General features: G+C 30.6%; 1 protein-coding gene across 3 annotated transcripts in view; it reads left to right on the top strand.

Annotated features, from left to right (window-relative positions):
* The window catches only part of LOC143058286 (dedicator of cytokinesis protein 7-like), a 62,926-nt gene that overhangs the window by 13,585 nt on the left and 27,891 nt on the right, over positions 1-21,450 (top strand). For 2 of the 3 annotated variants that reach the window (XM_076231774.1, XM_076231766.1), the window contains exons 12-30: positions 64-263; positions 1,260-1,353; positions 1,979-2,141; positions 2,356-2,473; positions 2,672-2,742; positions 4,528-4,672; positions 5,118-5,219; positions 6,195-6,281; positions 6,659-6,875; positions 8,109-8,267; positions 11,214-11,381; positions 11,614-11,696; positions 12,755-12,850; positions 13,664-13,804; positions 14,875-14,988; positions 15,680-15,990; positions 16,504-16,807; positions 17,146-17,322; positions 21,162-21,386. In XM_076231774.1, coding sequence (XP_076087889.1) covers positions 64-263; positions 1,260-1,353; positions 1,979-2,141; positions 2,356-2,473; positions 2,672-2,742; positions 4,528-4,672; positions 5,118-5,219; positions 6,195-6,281; positions 6,659-6,875; positions 8,109-8,267; positions 11,214-11,381; positions 11,614-11,696; positions 12,755-12,850; positions 13,664-13,804; positions 14,875-14,988; positions 15,680-15,990; positions 16,504-16,807; positions 17,146-17,322; positions 21,162-21,386 — 2,975 coding nt within the window. The remainder of the gene's footprint in view (positions 1-63; positions 264-1,259; positions 1,354-1,978; positions 2,142-2,355; positions 2,474-2,671; positions 2,743-4,527; positions 4,673-5,117; positions 5,220-6,194; positions 6,282-6,658; positions 6,876-8,108; positions 8,268-11,213; positions 11,382-11,613; positions 11,697-12,754; positions 12,851-13,663; positions 13,805-14,874; positions 14,989-15,679; positions 15,991-16,503; positions 16,808-17,145; positions 17,323-21,161; positions 21,387-21,450) is intronic. The other variant, XM_076231778.1, reaches the window with a different exon arrangement.

Below are 21,450 nucleotides of genomic sequence, written 5' to 3'. Positions count from 1 at the left end.
TTTTTTTTACATAAATTGTATGTTATGCACTGTGTAGTAAGAATCTCTGTTTACCTTTTTCAGACAGAAGAAGTAGTTCCAGTTTACCAGGTCAATATGACAGTTTCAGGAAACGTAACCGTGAAGACAGTATTTCAAGGAGAGGGTCATTTGATAGAGGTCGTACTGGATATGAGAGACGAGGTGGCTCACCTGATGATTATGGATCAAGTTTAGATAATTTCAAACCAGTAACATTAACTGTCTCTAGTTTCTTTAAACAGGTATGGGTATTATTGGTTTTTTAATCATAATAGTTTTTTTAATCATAATGATTTATTTATATAAGTTACAATGTAATGATTTATTTACAATTATTACAATGTAATGATTTATTTACAATTATTACAATGTAATGATTTATTTACAATTATTACAATGTAATGAATTATTTACAATGTAATGATTTATTTACATGAGTTACAATGTAATATGAAGATACACATGAGTTGTAATATGAAGATACACATCAGTTACAATTGACATTATGAAGATACACATCAGTTACAATGTAATATGAAGATACACATCAGTTACAATGTAATATGAAGATACACATCAGTTACAATTGACATTATGAAGATACACATCAGTTACAATGTAATATGAAGATACACATCAGTTACAATGTAATATGAAGATACACATCAGTTACAATTGACATTATGAAGAACACTTTGTTTTATTGTTAGTTTGTTGATGACAGGTAGATATTGAATTGTTTTGACCATTCCTACTTGATAAGTTATTATCAGATGATTTGATACATCAATGAATTAAACCTTATGCTCATTGATAAAACTTTAAACTAATATTGGAAAGCATTTCTTGATTAAAAGACTTGTATGCATATTCAGAAAAATATCTGTGTACTTTCTTATATTATTTTGAAGTTGTGCTGATTGAGTTCACTTAACTGATTTGTTCTTAAAAAGATCAATAGCCAATAAATCGTGTTATGTATAATGAAAAATTAAATGTATTAAATCACAAAGAATCTGCCCAAACTAACCATTTACCGTTATCCTGGTGGCGTATTATGGCCAATAATGACTGATTCTTACTTTTTGCAGACTAGATAGTGTTAAATTTAAAGATAAAAGTTATCCGTCCTCTTGTTTCTGTTTAGAAGTTCCTTTACTTGGAGTTGGTGTAAAGACAATTTCTTCTGTCAATACTGTGTTAATTAGATTGAATGATAGTTAATTATATGATTTCAGGAAGGGGACAAATTGAGTGATGAAGATCTGTACAAGTTTTTGGCTGATCTCAAACGGCCATCAAGTGTGCTGAAACGAGTCAAATGTCTACCTGGTAAAATAATGCCTACTTAACATTTTCTAAATACTAAACTGGATATTTTGTGTTTTAAGTTGGAAGACTAAATCATTTTGTATAAAATTATTGATGATACTAATGATGATTTTGGTCTGAACCAGTGATTTTTTTTGGTGATTTTTCTCACCCTACAGTATATCTCAAAGGTACTGTATCTTCTTTGAGTCTCCCCTGAAATTATTTGAACTTTCAAATTGTAATTAATAATTGTAATTATAACAACTATAGGTCTATGTACGGCCTTCAACAATGAGGAAAGCCCATACCGTATAGTCAGCTATAAAAGGCCCCAATTTCATGTTAGCATGATAACATTTGTGCGTTATCCCAACCCTCCCCCTAACCTGGGACAGTGGTATAACAGTACAACATAAGAACGAACTATAAAAATCAGTTGAAAAAGGCTTAACACATCAGATGGACAAAAATACAAGTGGACGTGGCCAGGTACTTGTACATCCCGACAACAAAAATACACTAGGAACAGATTTGAGAGTACTTGTAGTTATCTGACAGCTAGTTGAAAGCCACAAACAGCCAATAAAAAAAATCATGCATCTAAGACTTATTTTTATATGGACCATTGTTTTAATTATGACAGGTACTCTGAAGTTGGACATCTCTCCCTGTCCAGAGGAACCAAGATATTCACTGACCCCTGAACTATGGAAGGTTGAACCTTACCCTGACGACAAGAGTCGACCAATCAAAGAAATCCTAGAGTTCCCATCACATGAAGTTTATGCCCCATTCACTATTTACAGGTACAGCATTATATATTAAATTGTTGGTAACTTTTAATATGATTTCAAAGATATGAACATATGGTAGAATAAGAACATTGATTGATGTTTTAATATTTTATTTTTATTTATAATATAAGAAAAAGTTGTATGTTTTTATTCTATAATAAAAATAAATTCTAAAGAGGAAATACACTGTTCAGTTATACATTTAGGTGATTTTTTTCTATTCAAGGAATATGTTGTATGTCTATCCAAAAAGTCTCAATTTTGCGAATCGTCAAGGCTCTGCCAGAAATTTAGCAGTAAAAGTGCAGTTTATGGCAGGTGAAGAAGAAAATTGTGCCTTACCTGTGAGTACATATGTATTTATATAGTTAAGGATTGTTTATTGAGAATCATTGTCTGAAATTAATTTTAGGAAGTCATTGATAAAGAAGAAGGTAAAAGTTAAAAAGTGTTATGTCTAAAATAAGATGGTATTAGAAATATTTTAGAAGATTAATGGTCTGTAATTTAAATATTTTAGTTATACATTTGATTGATTGTAGGTAATCTTTGGTAAATCAGGAGGACCAGAATTTGTAAGAGAAGCGTATACACCGGTCACGTATCATAATAAGTAAGTATTTCATAGCATGTACATTTTGGTCTTCACATATACATTTGTATTTTGGTCTTCACATTTTTATCATGGCTTTTTGGTCACTTTTTAGCTCACCTGACCTGAAAGGTCAAGTGAGCTTTTCTCATCACTTGGCGTCCGTCGTCCTGCGTCCGTCGTCCGTCGTCTGTATACTTTTACAAAAATCTTCTCCTCTGAAACTACTTGGCCAAATTCTACCAAACTTGGCCACAATCATCCTTGGGGTATCTAGTTTAAAAAATATGTGGCGTGACCCGTCAAACCTACCAAGATGGCCGCCATGGCTAAAAATAGAACATAGGGGTAAAATGCAGTTTTTGGCTTATAACTCAAAAACCAAAGCATTTAGAGCAAATCTGACAGGGGTAAAATTGTTGATCAGGTCAAGATCTATCTGCCCTGAAATTTTCAGACGAATCAGACAACCTGTTGTTGGGTTGCTGCCTGTGAAATGGTTATTTTAAGGAAATTTTGCAGTTTTTGGTTATTATCTTGAATACTATTATAGATAGAGATAAACTGTAAACAGCAATAATGTTCAGCAAAGTAAGACCTACAAATAAGTCAACATGACCAAAATGGTCAGTCTACCCCTTAAGGAGTTATTGCCCTTTATAGTAAATTTTTAACAACTTTTCGTCATTTTTTGTTACTTTTCTAAAAATCTTCTTCTCTGAAACTACTTTGCCAAATTTAACCAAACTTGGCCACAATTATCATTGTGGTTTACAGTTCATAAAATGTGTCCGATGACCCAGCCTTCCAAACAAAATGGCCGACATGGCTAAAATTAGAACATAGTGGTAAAATGCAGTTTTTGCTTTATATCTTTGAAACTAAGACATTTAGGGCAAATCTTTCAAGATTTTAATGTCCATCAGAATAAGATATATCCCCTCACAAATTTTCAATTGAATTGGACAACCTGTTGTGGGGTTGCTGCCCTAAAATTGGTGATTTTAAGGAAATTTTGCAGTTTTTGGTTATTATCTTGAATACTATTATAGATAGAGATAAACTGTAAACAGCAATAATGTTCAGCAAAGTAAGATCTACAAATAAGTCAGCATGATCAAAATTGTTAGAGGACCCCTTAAGGAGTTATTGCCCTTTATAGTCAATATTGAACAACTTTTCATCATTTTTGTAACTTGTATAAAAATCATTTCTAAAACTACTTGGCCAAATTTAACCCAACTTGGCCACAATCATAATACTAGGGTATCTTTTTTAAAAAAAAGTGTCTAATGACCCCGCCTACCAACGAAGATGGCCAACATCTGTAAACACATTAACAGGTGAGCGACACAGGCTCTTGAGAGCCTCTAGTTGATTAGTGTTGATAATAACATTATTTAAAGAGAAAGTTAAAAAAAGAAAGTTAGTGTCGAGCAAATATAACTTAAGTGATTACTGAATATTAAATCAGGAGGACCAGAATTTGTAAGAGAAGCGTATACACCGGTCACGTATCATAATAAGTAAGTATTTCATAGCATTTATACATTTTGGTCTTCACATATACATTTGTATTTTGGTCTTCACATTTTTATCATGGCTTTTTGGTCACTTTTTGATTAGTGTTGATAATAACATTATTTAAAGAGAAAGTTAAAAAAAGAAAGTTAGTGTCGAGCAAATATAACTTAAGTGATTACTGAATAATGCTGAATACATTGATTTGTTGAGGGTTATTGAGTTTTGTCTTCACAATTTATTTGGTAATTTAAAATCTGTTAAGTTCTTTTATATAAATTGCAGGACTCCATGTTTCTATGATGAAGTCAAGATCAAACTCCCAGCCAAGCTGACAGAAGCCCACCATTTATTATTCACATTTTATCATATCAGTTGTCAGAGTAAGAAAGGTGAAGTGGGACCAGTAGAACTTCCTGTTGGTTATACAGTAAGTATATAGTCATATTATATTATATCAGTGAAAATAGGTAAACTAGGACCAGTAGATCAAAAGTAAAGATTATCATTATACAGTTATTTAGAATAAGAAAAAAGAACTTTGGCCAATAGATCTTATGATAGAGATATAGACTGTTTCATTTGACATAAATAGGGAATATCTTTCTTAAATTTCAAGATTTATAGTCTAAATAATCAATGCCCATATTTACTTGCTAAAGTTTGGATATTTAAACATTTATCAAGGAACAAAGGCAATTTTCTGACATTATTATGGCACATGTCAAAAAGATCTTGATCTAAATGTTCTGCTTTTGGTATTCTGGACATCTTTGAATTCAGTGGTTGGTTAACATATATTTGCTGGAAATAACTGATACTTAATCATGTATACAACAAATCTATAATCCTAATCAGTTATTTTGTCTTTACAGTGGTTACCATTGTGTAGAAATAGTAAACTTTTGACAGGAGAGTTCAATCTTCATGTGTCTATTGACAGACTACCAGCTCATTACCACAACTTGTACCCAGATGTAAGTTTATATACACGTTTTCTATTAATTAAAAATGACTGTTTTTAAAATAACATAAAGAGCTTAATATTGTGTATGCTTGTTTATTAGTTTTGAAGCACAGCACTTCATTGATACACATATCGTAAAATTGAGAATGGAAATGTATCAAAGAGACAACAATCTGACCATATAGCAAAAATAGCCAAAGGCCACCAATGGGGCTTTAATACAGCAAGAAAATCCTCCATCTGGAGGCTGGCTTCAACTGACCCCTTAAAATAAATGTGTACTTGTTCAGTGAAAATGAATGTCACCATGTAAATTAACCAAAATTTAAAAAAAACCATACAAGACGAACAAAGGTTAGAGGCTCCTGTGGTATTAAATGTGGCAGGGTTAAACATGTTTTCTGAGATCGCAAACCTCACCCTATACCTCCAGCCAATGTAGAGTAAACAAACACACAGTTAAACTAAGTTCAAAAGAAGTCTGAGTTTGATGTCAGAATAGGTAACAGAAAAAACTAAAGTAAGTGACAATGATACATAAATTAAGATTCTGATGATGTACCCTACAAGCTTTACAAGTATTGGATGTTTTATGACGATGATAATCCTTGATAAGGACCTTATATAACTAATTGAACTATGAAGATGTGGTATGATTTATCTACCAGAGACTAAATAACAAAAAAATTAGCAATTATTAGTCACTGTATGACCTTCATCAATGTACAAAATTCATACTGCATAGCAAGCTATGAAAGGTCATAAAATTGAAAATGTTTTTTATGTACAAAACAAACAAAAATATGATAAACAACAATCACACTATTACAAGCTCCTGACTTGGGATAGGCATATACAGAATATGGTGGGATGAAACATTAATTGGTTTTCATTTCATGTTTTGCCTTTTAAATGTTTGTTACAAAACATTTATCAAAAAACTTAATTGAATGATCTTATATAAATTGATCAATTGTTTTTACAGCCACATTTGCCCTCTATGAAGTGGGTTGATAATCACAAAGGAGTATTTAACATTGCTATCCAGGCTGTATCATCCATTCATACACAGGTACTTATATAAAGATAATTTTTTGACAGCAGGATCCTTATTTATCATCTTGGTCAACATTAGAATGTAGGATTCTTGTTAAATTTATGAGTTTATGGACTATATTGTGTACATACATCATATTTTATCATATTTTTGTCTCCTGCATAGAGTATACTTTTCTAGCTGTGTATTTTTACATTTTTTTGGTGATCGTTCTAAGCTTAGTCACAAAATTCTTTTTATTATTGACCATAAGGATTTTAATGATTTGTAAATTTTACTACATTTGTAATATTTTAGGATGATAATCTGGTTTATTTTTCATTTCACAAAGTACCTTTTATTATTTATGTACAATGAATATTTGAATCATATAAAGTAAATGAATATTGTAGGATGACAATTTGGAGAAGTTTCTCAATTTGTCCAGACATGCACAAGAACAGAAACTACCCATGATGAAAACTGAACTACAATTTGAAAATGATCTGAAAATGAGCCTTATAGACCTACAGAGAGTCAGAGGAGAAAATCTTATACAATTTCTACCATTGGTATTGGATAAATTGATTCTATTAAATGTTCGTCCACCTGTCTTAGGTGGCCAGTCAGGTAAATACTGAAACATGAAATTATTGATTAACTTGACTCTGGTAACTGTCTGTTTACCTGTCATAGAATAACTAGATACCAATGTCATAGTAGTACTCTTAATAATTGTCTACTTGTCAAATAGCAAGAGAGGCAGGGGAGATAATTTGATGGGTTTAGCTTATGCTGCTAGATACTGCTATAGATTTATGATAAAACTATTCTGCTGAGTGACCAAGATTATATTAAAAAGATACTAAAATCACTGGAAATCAAAGCTCAAGTGGATAAATATAGATTCCACAACTGCAACAAGTGTATTACAATATTTCTCCACTCCAGACAGTTAAATTTTAATATTTAAAGCGTGAGGCTTGCCAAGCTTTTTAAATAATTAATATTTAACTGTTGAGAGTGGAGAAATATCGTAATACACGAGTAGCAGTGATGGAGTCTGTTTCTCTAATGATTTTTATTCTTCCTTTTCAAAGATTTGAGGAAATTTATGTACTTTTGATGTGATGTCATCAGGCATGGTCGCCTTGCCCCTTTTTCATGATGGCACATTAAGAAAATTCAGAAGAAAACAAAAAAATTTGACGTCACAATTAAATTTCAACCAATCATTTGCTGAGAACAAATTTTTCACTAGAGATTAGAAATATTTTTCTCACACCAGTCAGGAAATGTGAAAATAGCATGAAAATTAGAGAATACAGAATATAGAATATTTATTGTTCCTATGAAAAGCCCTTGATCAGCAGCATGACAAGCAAAAAAAACAGACCTTACAAGAGTAACACTAAGAAATACAAGACCAAGAAAAAACACATATGTCATACATAATTAGTCATGGAGAATCATAACAAGATTTAGTGGAATGAACTTTAAAATATTTGAATGATATCAAATTCAATCAAAACACAAAATATCTTTTGTAATTTCTGATATGAGGAAAAAAAACCTGAATGAAATCCATGCACATTATACATGTTTATTCTGTATAGTAAATAAAACTACTTTGAATATTTGATGCTTTTGACCCTGTTAACCCTGTTGTAGAAGCTGTTTCATAATTTATTAGTTACATTAGGACATCTTTGTGAGTGTAGTTAAGAATTAACATAAGTTGTACATGTTCTAATACATTATTATCTTTATTGTTTTTAAAGGAAAAAACCAGAACATGCCTTTTGATATAGGGCCTTTGTTGTAAAGAAAGTTGTTAATCATAAAGATGATTTTATTTTACAGTAAACATAGGCCAGCCAGCCTTTGAGTCCATGGCCAATGTTGTAAAGAAAGTACATGAGCTTCTAGAGGATAGGAATGATCACAATGGAAGGAATGCTCTGTTAGCTTCTTATATCCATTATACATGTTCTCTTCCTCACCCAGGGCTTGTTCATCAATGTAAGTCTTAACAAAACTGGTTTAACATCAGGTTAAATAAAAAAAATCTTTATTAAAACATTAAAGTATTGAAATTTAATTGAAAAAAGGTGAAAATACATTAACTTGGTTTGATTTTAGGTGGAAAGTTTAACCATATGTTAACATGAAGTTGTTGGTATCCAATGACACATCAAGTGAGCATCTAACCAAAGAAAAACTTTATGTATTTCATAAAAGTACAATAATTGATCTCAGCATATTGTATCCCCTTTTTGTGTATAAAAATATGCCCTTTATCAGAAGGTCATATTTTATTTTTGGTTATTTTATTTTAGAGGTTTAGTATGCATTTGTAAATAAAATTACCATGTTTTCAGGTAATCTAAATAATATTGTTGTCAATCTTTACAATAATGTAAAATTTTGTGTGATGGCTTGTCTGTAATTTTAAAGAAAACAAAAATTAAGTACAGAAAGAGAAATCAATATTATTTTTATGCCTCACCTACGATAGTAGAGGGGCATTATGTTTTCTGGTCTGTGGCTGCGTTTGTTCGTCCGTCCGTTCGTCTGTGCGTCCGTTCAGGTTAAAGTTTTTGGTCAAGGTAGTTTTTGATGAAGCTGAAGTCCAATCAACTTAAAACTTAGTACACTTGTTGCTTATGATATGATCTTTCTAATTTTAAAGCCAAATTAGACTTTTGACCCCAATTTCATGGTTCACTAAACATAGAAAATAAAAGTGGGAGTTTCAGGTTAAAGTTTTTGGTCATGGTAGTTTTTGATGAAATAAGTCCAAACAACTTGAAACTTAGTACATATGTTCCCTATAGTATAATCTTTCTAATTTTAATGTCAAATTAGATGATTACCCAATTTCACGGTCCATGGAACATGGAAAAGGATAGTGTGAGTGGGGCATCCGTGTACTTTGGATACATTCTTGTTTGTTTGTTAATTTATGGTAGAATTTAAGATTTTTATGTAGACTGCTTTATTTGTTGACAGCTATGCAAAGTAAGTTGACCCTAGTTGAAACCTCTATGTATACCCACACATGTGCATGTAAGACAGGGTGGATTTCTTTCTGAATATGTAAATATTATTATAGCTGAATATACCTAAATGAAAATATTTGTTTCTTTAACATAATAGTTTCTTTTTAATATCTACTTTTAAACCTGTTAAAAATGACCAGAATAGCAATTTAAATGTAATCAGATGAAAACATGATAAATACATTTTGTGGGTTTCATATCGACCTCGTAGGAATTATTTTCTTTTTGTTACTAGAATACCTAAGTCATATACATTTCACATGGTTTTTTTCCTAGATAAACAATTGAGTCACAGCTATGTTAGGGGTCATCCATAATTGTCAACCATTTTCCAAAGTGTACAAAACATACACTTTTTCAAACCTCCCACCCTCCCTCATAAAGTGTAAATCAACAATTTTCAGATTTCAAGACAAGAATCAATCATTCTTAATAAAAAGAAAATCCTGTCTATTATAGTTTAGTTTTATATAGAAATATGCATTGAAAGTAAACTGAAACATATCTGACTGTTTTATTTTTATTTTTGAAAAAAGCGTACAGTAAAAATGTTGATTTTTTACACCCCCTCCCTCCCCCAAAGTGTACGTTTTGTATCCTTTGGAAAATGGTTGACAATTATTGATGACCCCTTACCTCAATAGCAAAAGGAAATAATACATTTAGATTAGCTGGTTAGATGTCCGCCATACAAAATTATATAAAATAATGAATATGCATGAAATGTTTATGTCTAAATTGGCAAGGTATTGGCTTGTGAGCTGCTAGCTTTATGTAGTACATGTACCAGTTATTAAGTGTATGCAGGTATTATCAGGTAGTGCAGCTAAGCAATTCAAAAAATTACAATATAGAGTACTGCAAATAAACATTGGAAAATCTTCCTACGAAAAGAGTGCAAAGGTCATGTGGCCACACTTTATAGCACCCAAGTCTAGAATGATTGTGAGTAATTAAAGTCATGACATCATTAACAAAAACAAAACAAAAATTATAGAAACTGTCCCATTAGTGAAAGATACCTGTCTTGGGACAGTTTACTAGAATATTTGAAACTGATATTTGAATCAATTTTGTTTGCATAGATTATTTATTTTTCAAAAAGCCAATAGGTCTCTGGCCTCATGGAAAATCATTAATTTATACACATTTATGTATGAAATATAAAGGTGATATTAATTTCCCTCTTAATGATACCATACACTACCTTAGACTTGATTCTAGCTTCACAAAATGCTATTTAGAGAGTATGCTTTTTATAGTAAATGCTAGATTATTTTGGCACACTAAAAAGCAAATTATCAATTCAAGGAGATATCTTAAAATTAATTTGTTTCAAGATAATTTTAATAAGTTTAAGTGAATTGAAAAGAGAGGATATATGCATAGATGTTATATTATATACAAGTACTGCTTATTTTTTATGCATTTTGAACATGTCGATAGGTGACAAATTAGAATAAATTGACAGACACCCTCCTGAAAAATTGCCTCTACCTGTATTATTTATTCCTCTGCATTTAAATCTGTCAAACTGTCATTTTATTACATATTTATCTACATGTTTTGATGGTTGATATAAATAACTTGATTTGACTCTCTCTTGAACGATCATTTGTTTTCAAAAATGTTTCTTTACTCATCTCATTTCTGCATATTAAACAAAGCAAACCTTGTTAAAATTGTTTTATTTTATTAATCTAGCTTGATCTTTATACTTTGTGTTTCTTCTCCATAAGTGAAAGCTTGATCTTAATACCTTTTGTTAAAATGTACATGTTAGTTATGTTTAGTCAGTATTGGGTTTCTAATATGATAAAACCAGCGGTTTTCATTGTTTGATAAGTCAGACTTATGGAATTTATTTCTAGTGTAAACTATACAGAAATATATTTATTTATTTTAGCTTCATCTATAAATTTTGCCAGTCTAGCCAATGCTTCTGGTTATAATACCCTGGGGAGACCTTCATCTTTACCTCTTAGTCGACAGAACTACCAGAGGTCTACCAGTAACCCTGACCTAGCAGGCAGTACTCCAACGTCACCTGATGCTGAAGTGGGCAATTTCTTGGGTAAGTATAAATAACCAAATATCTACAGTAACACCTTTACATAGCAGGCAGTTCTGCTACATCTCCTGATGCTTAAGTAGGCAAGCTTCAGTATTTAAAATTATGCCTGATAGACAAATATCTACAAATACTTAAATGACGATGTTTTCTTAACCTATCAGATGGAAACGTCTCACCATCATGCAGGAATATGTAATACAGAATTTTCATTTACAATATATATATTTTTTAGGTCGTTATATGGACAGAGGAGGAAGCATGCGTGGAGAAGAATTAGCTCAGCAAATGTTTGGAGCCAGAACTGCTGCCAAAAAAGTAGGAAATGCATAAGTTAAGAGAAGAATGATTTTGTCATTTAGTTGAATTAATTCTACAGTATTTTAAAGCCCCTGCATCAGTGGAATGGGCATTAGATATTACTGTTGTCCATCTGTTCCTACATAAGTATGTCCCAACATTAGTTTTCGTTCTGTAACTTCTGTTTACCTTATCCAAATATAATAAAAAAAACTTATATACAATGCTTATTACTACAAAACTCCAGATCAAGCTTGAATTTGGGTGGTTTCTCTTTTACTGTTCTTTAGTTATGTCCCTTGATAATGTTATATGCAAGCTTGGAACATCATCTGCATTCATGGGACACATTCTCTATTTATTGTATCCTTCATTAAAACAATATTAAATTTAAAATAGTCATCAAATTTTACTCCATACCTTATCTATAATGAATATTACAAGAGACAAGCTACTGCAATAGTTATGTTTACTGGGTAAAAGAACAAAACTTAGCCCACTTACTGAAGTTGCCAGCAACTACTATTGTCACCAGGTTCATCATAGTATAGACATGTCTTAAAAGTACCTTTTGTGTCAGCTGTATTTCAGTTATATAACTTCTTTTTGGTCTTATGTTGATTATACCCGTGCTCTAAAAAAGGTGGGGGTATACTGTTTTACTTCTGTCTGTCCATCAGTCCAACCATCTGTCCATCCATCCATCCGTCACATGAATATTTATCGTTGCATCTTTCTTAGGAACTACATTACAAGGTTTTCTGAAATTAGGTTTTATGGTTTTTATAAGTCAGCTATACCATGTGATGCATTTTCAGATTCATGACTCTACCACTTCCTGTTTACAGAACACTTACATCATTTTACACATGACATCCAAGTTGAAAATTTTTGTCACATGTTTCTCAGGAAATACATTACAAGGATTTCTGAAATTTGGTTTCAGGGTTTATATGAGTCAGTTATACAGTGTTTACTGAAATATTTGGGTGGGGGTATCATCAGTGAGCAGTAGCTCCCACTTTCACATGTTACTTGATGACTATTTTAATTTAACATCTTGATATATATTTCAGTTTGTACATGAAGAATTAGCCCTCCAGTGGTCAGTTTTGAGTGGACCAATCAGAGAGACTGCTATGACATATTCCTGGTTCTTCTTTGAGCTGATGGTAGGAGTTATTTGTTAATAAAAAAATAAGTCAAGGTGTCAGACCACCAATTAAAAGTCCCTATCTGTTTAACCAAATTTTGCAATTTTCATAGCTTTCTAAATTTTTTATCTTAAGTTTAACCTCTTACAAACCAGGTATGTCCTGAATTGTACAGGTATTACCTTTCTTCATGCCAATTTTCAACATACCTTTAAAGCCATATGAGAAAGAAGAGACCTTCTGAACTGATGTACCACTAAAAATAACCCCTGGTTTTCTTGAAATCTTAAATTAGTATACTATGGAACGCTTTAATCCTCAATTTTTAATGTCAACTCATAGACAAGTAAATTTGGGCTCAAAATGGTCTTAATATATTTCTCTTTCACCAAAAGTTTCATTTCTGCAAATTTGTTGGGTAGTTTAAGTAAACAATGACATCAAATGCACTATTTTTGGTCTGAGTAGGCCTACTTTCACAAACGTTCTAAATTTGGGGGAGTAATTGGTGGTGTGACACCTCAAGTCTTACAAAATTGTCAGTTTATAGAATAAATACAATTTTTCACTAATACTGACTTTCTTGTTTTACAAAAATTGTGAGATAAAGACTTTTATACATAATTCGATGAAATATTCCAATCCTATATACAGAAATTTTTACCCTTCACATCTTTGATTTATGAGAACCAGCAATTTATGTACATTTATTCATACATTGTACTAAGCTCTCTAACTGTTTTAGAACAATAATTTTTAAAATAAATTGATTTTATTCTACTCCAAAAATAAAGAGTACTGTACGTTTATTAATTTTATAATACTTTACAGATAAAGAGTATGGCGGAACATCTAGCCAAGTGTGACAAACTAGCAGCACCCAGACAAATGAGATTTCCAGAGTACTTCGAGGATGATCTGAAAAATCTAGTCAGAATGTTTGTTAGGGATATAGTCGATAAATATGATAAGGTAGGATTTATGATTAAGTACAATTAAGATTAGGGATATAGTGGACAAATATGATAAGGTAGGATTAATAATTAAGTACAATTAAGATTAGGGATATAGTGGACAAATATGATAAGGTAGGATTAATAATTAAGTACAATTAAGATTAGGGATATAGTGGACAAATATGATAAGGTAGGATTAATAATTAAGTACAATTAAGATTAGGGATATAGTGGACAAATATGATAAGGTAGGATAAATAATTAAGTACAATTAAGATTAGGGATATAGTGGACAAATATGATAAGGTAGGATTAATAATTAAGTACAATTAAGATTAGGGATATAGTGGACAAATATGATAAGGTAGGATTAATAATTAAGTACAATTAAGATTAGGGATATAGTGGACAAATATGATAAGGTAGGATAAATAATTAAGTACAATTAAGATTAGGGATATAGTGGACAAATATGATAAGGTAGGATAAATAATTAAGTACAATTAAGATTAGGGATATAGTGGACAAATATGATAAGGTAGGATAAATAATTAAGTACAATTAAGATTAGGGATATAGTGGACAAATATGATAAGGTAGGATTAATAATTAAGTACAATTAAGATTAGGGATATAGTGGACAAATATGATAAGGTAGGATTAATAATTAAGTACAATTAAGATTAGGGATATAGTGGACAAATATGATAAGGTAGGATTAATAATTAAGTACAATTAAGATTAGGGATACAGTGGACAAATATGATAAGGTAGGATTAATATTCATATGCATGTACAGTTAGTGTAGATAGATACATTATAATTGACATTTGTTATTTTATTTTGTTATTTCAATGTTTTAAACTTTAGTTGGAAAAAAATGCTTTCCATTGGTAGCCTTTAAACTTTCAAACTCACATAAAGCTAGATTTAAATTTGTCAGTTGGTTTATAATGTCAATAGTATTGTTAGGCAAACTCCTCTAAACTTTTTATAAAATAAAAATGTAGGTAAAATTGTAAGCATGCTGATATTTTATTCTCAAAAATTTTGTCTTGTTCATAGTCTTTATTTATCTATTTTCAGGATCCACTATTAGTAAAGAGTTTAAACACAAGTCTGGCATTCTTCCTACATGACCTTTTGACCTATATGGACAGATTCTTTGTCTTCCAGCAGATACACTTCTATTGCAGAACAGTAGGTTTTATATAAACAGATATTCTTCCATTTTACACAGAAATAACGTATTGTAAAATAGTAGATAATTTATCAGCAGATTCACTTCTGATGTAAAAAAAAATAAATAGTATTACAAACAGATACTCCTATATTTATCGATTATCGTTGGTTATCTTAACGAGATTGATTTTCGCGCTTGAGCCAGTCACAGCGAAATTGAGAAAAGCAATCAAGTTGAGATGACCAATGATAATCTGTTTATCGCTATTTTACCTATGACGACGTTTGTTAATTTCATGTCAATTTCATTAGCAACGCCACATGGCTCCTTTGTTTCTAGCGATAATTTTCCATCTCGAGCAAGTAGCATGATATGAAAAATTATCACAAAAAAAGATCAAAGGAAAAATGCACAAAATAGTGATAATACAACATTATTTCATATATTACACATACTTCTATTGTAATAAAGAATGCATTATATTTAACAGATTCTTCAGTATTACAAAAGGACGTCATATGATACACATTTATGCTTCTGTATGGAGAGTTGTCTCATTGGCACTCATACCACATCTTCTATCTATAATATTGTAAAACAGAATGTATAAAACAAAAGATTGAATGGAATTGAATGAAATGGTATGTTAACAACTGAAGGTTACAATGATCTGCATAACAACTAACATTATATCTTTATATTTTATAGCTTGGTGACAAAATGAGGAACCTAGCTGAATCAACATCACTGATTCTACTGAAGTTAGATTTCATGAGAGTTGTGTGTAGTCATGAACATTACTTTCCTTTAAACTTACCATTTGGAACCCCTCTGACTCCATCAGCCAATTCGTCGAGTCCTACTCCTAGTATTTCCAGTATAACGTCGTCCTCGTCCTACGCCTCCACCAGTACATTGACAGACAAGGGAAGGTTCTATGAACTAACTATAGAGTTTAGACAGCAACATTTCCTGCTTGGTATTGTGTTATCAGACTTGTCTGTTAATCTAGATATACAGTGAGTATTTGTCATTTGACTAATTAATTTAAACAAATATACATTTCTTTTGCTATTTTGAAATCAGTATAAACATTTACATTAGAATTAAAATTTGAAAATGTTTAATATTATTTAAGATGACTTATAGGGCTATTGGGCCAGTTGTATTGATATCTCTATATTATTGTAAACCAACTTATTTTCGCAGATACTTTGTTTTGTATTTAGCTCTTCTTGTTCACTACACAGCAATTTAATTTTTATTTTTCTAATTTACTTGATGCAGTTAAATAAGGAAAGATAAGTTTAAGTATAAGTTTTACATGATCCTGACAATTTATATTGGTGTTAGTTTTCTACTCGCAACATTTGCCAAAATGAATAGCTAGCAAAATTTAATTGGTTTACAATATATCTTGATGATTTGTAAATGTTTACACATGTCACTGTAATAAATAATTTACTTACTGAAGTATTATTGATGAATCCTCTAGCAAATTCAAATTTTTTGACTATTTTCTTTTTAAACAGTAATCCTGCCATACATCCAAAGTCCATCAACGTGTTAAGGAATCTGTTGTTAAACCATGATTTAGATGTCAGATATACAGACCCAGAGATGAAGGCCAGACTAGCTGCTCTGTACATGCCAGTCATAGGAATCGTCATAGATTCATTACCACAGCTATGGGACCCTAATGTTGAAGGTCGTCTCAAAAGTTTTAACTTTGAATCTGATGCAGATAAGATTAATCAGCACATCGCTATGGAGATAGCTGGTTCTAGTGTGTTTGCAGGTCGAGTGCAGGAAAATCCTTCCTATGATGGGTCAAAGGTTAGTTTTATATGTAATGTACAAAGAAAAGGTGAATATTGTATTAAATTGTATTGAAATGAATCTAAATATAAAATGTTGTTAACAGGCTTTGCTCTATGTGGGAAAAAAACTGTAATACTTTAATTGTTCAAATTCATAATTTGAGTTACAGTTTCTTTTATAGGACTAAGGCATGACACATTATCTTTGGTGGATTATATATCATAAGACAAAATGTTTGATGAAGAGACAATGATAGCTTAAAAACAAATAAATGCCTATGTTTTTTTTTGTCATCTTGCATGTGCCAGAGTCATTATATTACTGCTGTGTCAACAGTTTATTTGTATTTACAGCCAAGAAAGTGTAATCTGAATGCAGAATCGACAAGAAATCTTCTGATCTGTTTTATGTGGGTGATTAAGAACGTTGACCAGTCAGTACTACGTCAGTGGTGGTCAGATATGGACGTGGGTGTACTACAACAAATACTGGACGTTATATATTACGTTGTATCAAACTTTGAGTATCGGGTAAGTCATATGCATCAAAATGTGTGGATGTTGCACATTTACAATGTGTTAAATGGCTAACATCAACAGACAAACTAATCTATTTGTTGCATGAGTATTGGTATAGTTTACTGTAAGTTTTAACTTGGAATTGACATCGCAGTGAAAATTGTTTGTGTACACCAGTATACAAGAACAAAACATGTAAGTGTAGAAAGCATGTTTAATATAGATAGTAAGAATTGCGATCTAGTTTAGTAATTAATTTCAAATAAAGAGAAAAGTAAGGTTTGAAAATGAATAAGCTTTCATTAAATACTCATTACCAGAATTATTTTTGGAAATTGCCTACTTTTTTACAGTAATATAGAATAGAAATAACAGCATGATTAGTTGTAATCCAGAAATATTGGTTATTTTATCCAATACTTAAGTATTGCAAAAATGTTAGAGTTTGTTTTGGATAGAACAAATATTAACATTAACTGCTTAATCTTGGTTAACAGGTTGTTGTAAGTTGTCAGAATAAGCAAATAGATATTAAGTTCAATTTTAGTAGACTTTAAATAATTATTTGAATAAGTATTTGATAACACAATAATGTATGTATTTATAGATTGTCTTTTACTTCAAAGTTATTAGAATTAGTACAAAATTAATTTGAATTTCTCATTAAACAATTATGTGATTGTGAATTTGAATTGATGTTTTTGAAGTTGTTTTGTGTATGTAGACGAACTACAGTAAACAGGATGCCATACCATATTGACTTTTCTTACTTTGGATTTTTGGAAATCAATTATTAAATTATACAGCTTGGTCAACATCTTGCAGGCCAAAAGAAAATTTGCATCAATTACATTTCAAAAATTTAAATGACAATTCTAATATGACGTGCTTCTTTCAATTTGTAAACAACACCATGATAAAATTCTCCATATATCTATACTTAGCGCAGACTCAGAGATATACATAATAATGGCTGTTACAATATACTTCCCACGTAAATCCACATCTATTGGAACCTATTTGTAAACCATTTGCCGATTTTATTTTTTTTAAATTGCAGTTGAAAAAGACAAAATAACTTATTCTAATTCAGATGCATAATAAAAAGAAGTAATGCACAAGAGCTCGGAGAAATCAACAAAATAAAAATAAAATAAAATTCCGCGAAAGTCTTTTAATGTTTTTGACGCATTTAAGTCATTTCAAAACATGGCGTCATACAAATGAAAATGCTACAGTTGAACGTTTTCTGAAAAGTGAACCATCGAAATTTGTATAATATTGTATTAAAATTGATTTGTAAGGTAGGTTTTGTTTTATTTTCTATTCTATTGCATTTTTCGCATACATGTATTTACTGATTTCAGCAAGTCAACATGGCGGCTCCTTAGTTACAAAATGTCAACTTTGGATCTGACGGTAGCTTACGAGAAAAACATGTAAATTAAAAATGGCAAATGTTGGGTTTGTGAATTTAAAGAATTAAACAGATTTTTTTTTCTAGCGGTTATTCACTAAACAATCCATGCAAGCTACAGATTTTATGAATATTTGAGCGTTATCGAACCGGGAGTAAAAAAAGAACAGCCACACACACAGCATACCTACCATCGCTTCAGTTTTTTAATGACCGTATTTGTCCTATTAGAATCGAAATAATTCATGGAAGCCATAGATTGTTGGAAATTTACACATGGCCTGGGCCATGTGTAAATTTCCAACAATCTATGGCTTCCATGAATTATTTCTTAAATATACAGTAATTTTAGTGACAAATCAACTCTTTGTTATATTTTAACATCTTGAGATGTATGTTTGGGATATTATAACTTATTTTTGTCATCTGAAAATCCAAATTAAGATGGTGTTCTTTTTATAATTGAAATTAGATTAGTTGATTAATTAATTAGAACCCTGCTATAATAGACTAGACTGCATTTTAACTTTTGATGTATTTTTTTGTCACAAAAAAGCTGAGTGGCTTTACTGTAGAATCTTCATACAATCATTCATATACTAATGTGTCAGAATTATCTGTACATAGATTCCTTATTCTTAGCAGAGTAAAATAAATGCTACATTATTTTTCATAGTTCTTAAATGTTCATAAGACACAGAAGTTAATCTGTGCTTTACCATATTTTGCTTATTTTTGAAAATATAAATTTTAATGTAATATATAAGTTCTATTTTAGTCAATAGAAAGATGATTTCTGTAAGATTTATATATTTTTTTTGTATATGTTTCATAATAACATTGAAAAACTGAATAAATTCTGTGGGGAGTAACTATTCAATGTTACAATCTATATCTCTCCAACCATAGCTATATAAGAAATCTTAACAATTCATTGATCATTACATCAAAAGAATAACCATCATTTCATAGATATTGTTTACATAATTGGGACATTTTAATTGTCATAAGTGTTTTAATTAATTAATTTGTGGTTGTGGTATTTATACATTAACAGGATTGTGGAAACTTGCATTTATTTGGACACCAGTGGAACACCATGTACCATCAACCAACCATCTTAGCATGTCTCTCCAATGATAACTTTGACCTTTAGAATCCAGATTTCCACTTAACCTTTAACCTTATAAATCAAATTTAGGTCATACATCATCACATTTTAGTTTGTCACTAGTTTGGCATGATTTGTTGTGTGTCCTCACCTTTGCATGTTGTTGAGTGCTTCAAAAGCAACAACCAACATGGATGCATGTTTTAACCAGAAGTTATTTTATGGGGAACATGGCATGATAGATAAATAACATAGTTGGAAAAATGTTGTAAATACTCGGAGACTTAAATAAAGATAATAAAAAATCAGTTACAGGCAAAGATATAATTTGCTTTATAAAAAATACTGATAAATGACCATTAAAAGGTTTACCATAAAGTTTTTTTTATATAAGATCTGTTTCAGTGAATTCATGGTAGACTAGATGCAGTTTAACTAATATAACTATTAACCCATGTAATCATTGAAAATTCACCTATTTATATTTACTCAAACATATTCTAAGACTTATGTCATAGTAGCATTAGTTTGAAAGTGATTTTGGAAGAACATGTATATGTCGATTTTAGTCAAAATACAATCAAAATAAAATCAAAATAAAATCCTGCATTAGCATTGCAAAAAACTGTATTTTAATCAAAATATCAGAGAGCATTTAGAATTCAATGATAAGGTATCCAAATTAAACTTTTATAGATATACATTTTATAATACCACAAAATACAATGGCCTTTTGTCATGTTTGTAGAATTAAAAAAGCAACTAACGAAAGTCAATATTAAAAGATCATCTTACTTCTGAATGAAATGTAATATGAAATTAACACATTCATTAGTATCTCATAAACATAAAGATACAATAATATAAAATTATCCGACCAAGTTGGAACTTTTCCAACATATTATCAAATAATAGCAGAAATAACATGTATACAGAGATCAACTTATCTGTTCTTTGTCCTTTTTACTCATATTTGAGACTTAGTGGTATCAACAGCAAAATACTGAAACTTGAAATATTAAATCTTCAAATTATTATTCTTGTTGAAATTCATTAAAGATTTGAAAAATAAAATAAAGACACAACCTGAAAAGGTATAAACAATAAATAATTTTCCATTATAGCACTAAATGATTTATATGTCCCTTATATTGAATCATCTAAGAACTAGCTAGTCATTTATGATACCTAAAAGTAATAATAATCAGCTTACACACTTCCTAATGCTTTCATGCTATAATGATAGCATGACCTTCTACATGTCTCTAAGTATGTAGGATTGACCTCTGTTGACCCATAAATATTGTACTATTGGATTCTCAGGCAAAATGGGCTCGACTTCAAAATCTGTGCTTTAATAAAACTGGTTCAACTGATACCTTGGAGGAATGGAATGATGGCACAGAGAGTTCTCGTCCAAAAAGTGCAAGTTTACCAAAATCCTATGAGCAGTTATGGGAAGGGATTCAACGCAAATCTGTGGATTTTCTTCGTGGCTCTGGATCTTTACTTAATAGGAGTTTAAGTAAAGATGATTCTATTACACAGGTATACAACCCTTTCAATCTTTCACTAATTGTTTCTTATAATACAATTTAAGTTGTTTCTTTTT

This window comes from Mytilus galloprovincialis, chromosome 1, assembly GCF_965363235.1.
Source record: "Mytilus galloprovincialis chromosome 1, xbMytGall1.hap1.1, whole genome shotgun sequence".
NCBI classification, from domain to species: Eukaryota; Metazoa; Mollusca; class Bivalvia; order Mytilida; family Mytilidae; genus Mytilus; species Mytilus galloprovincialis.
This window is presented reverse-complemented; position numbering and strand designations above follow the sequence as displayed.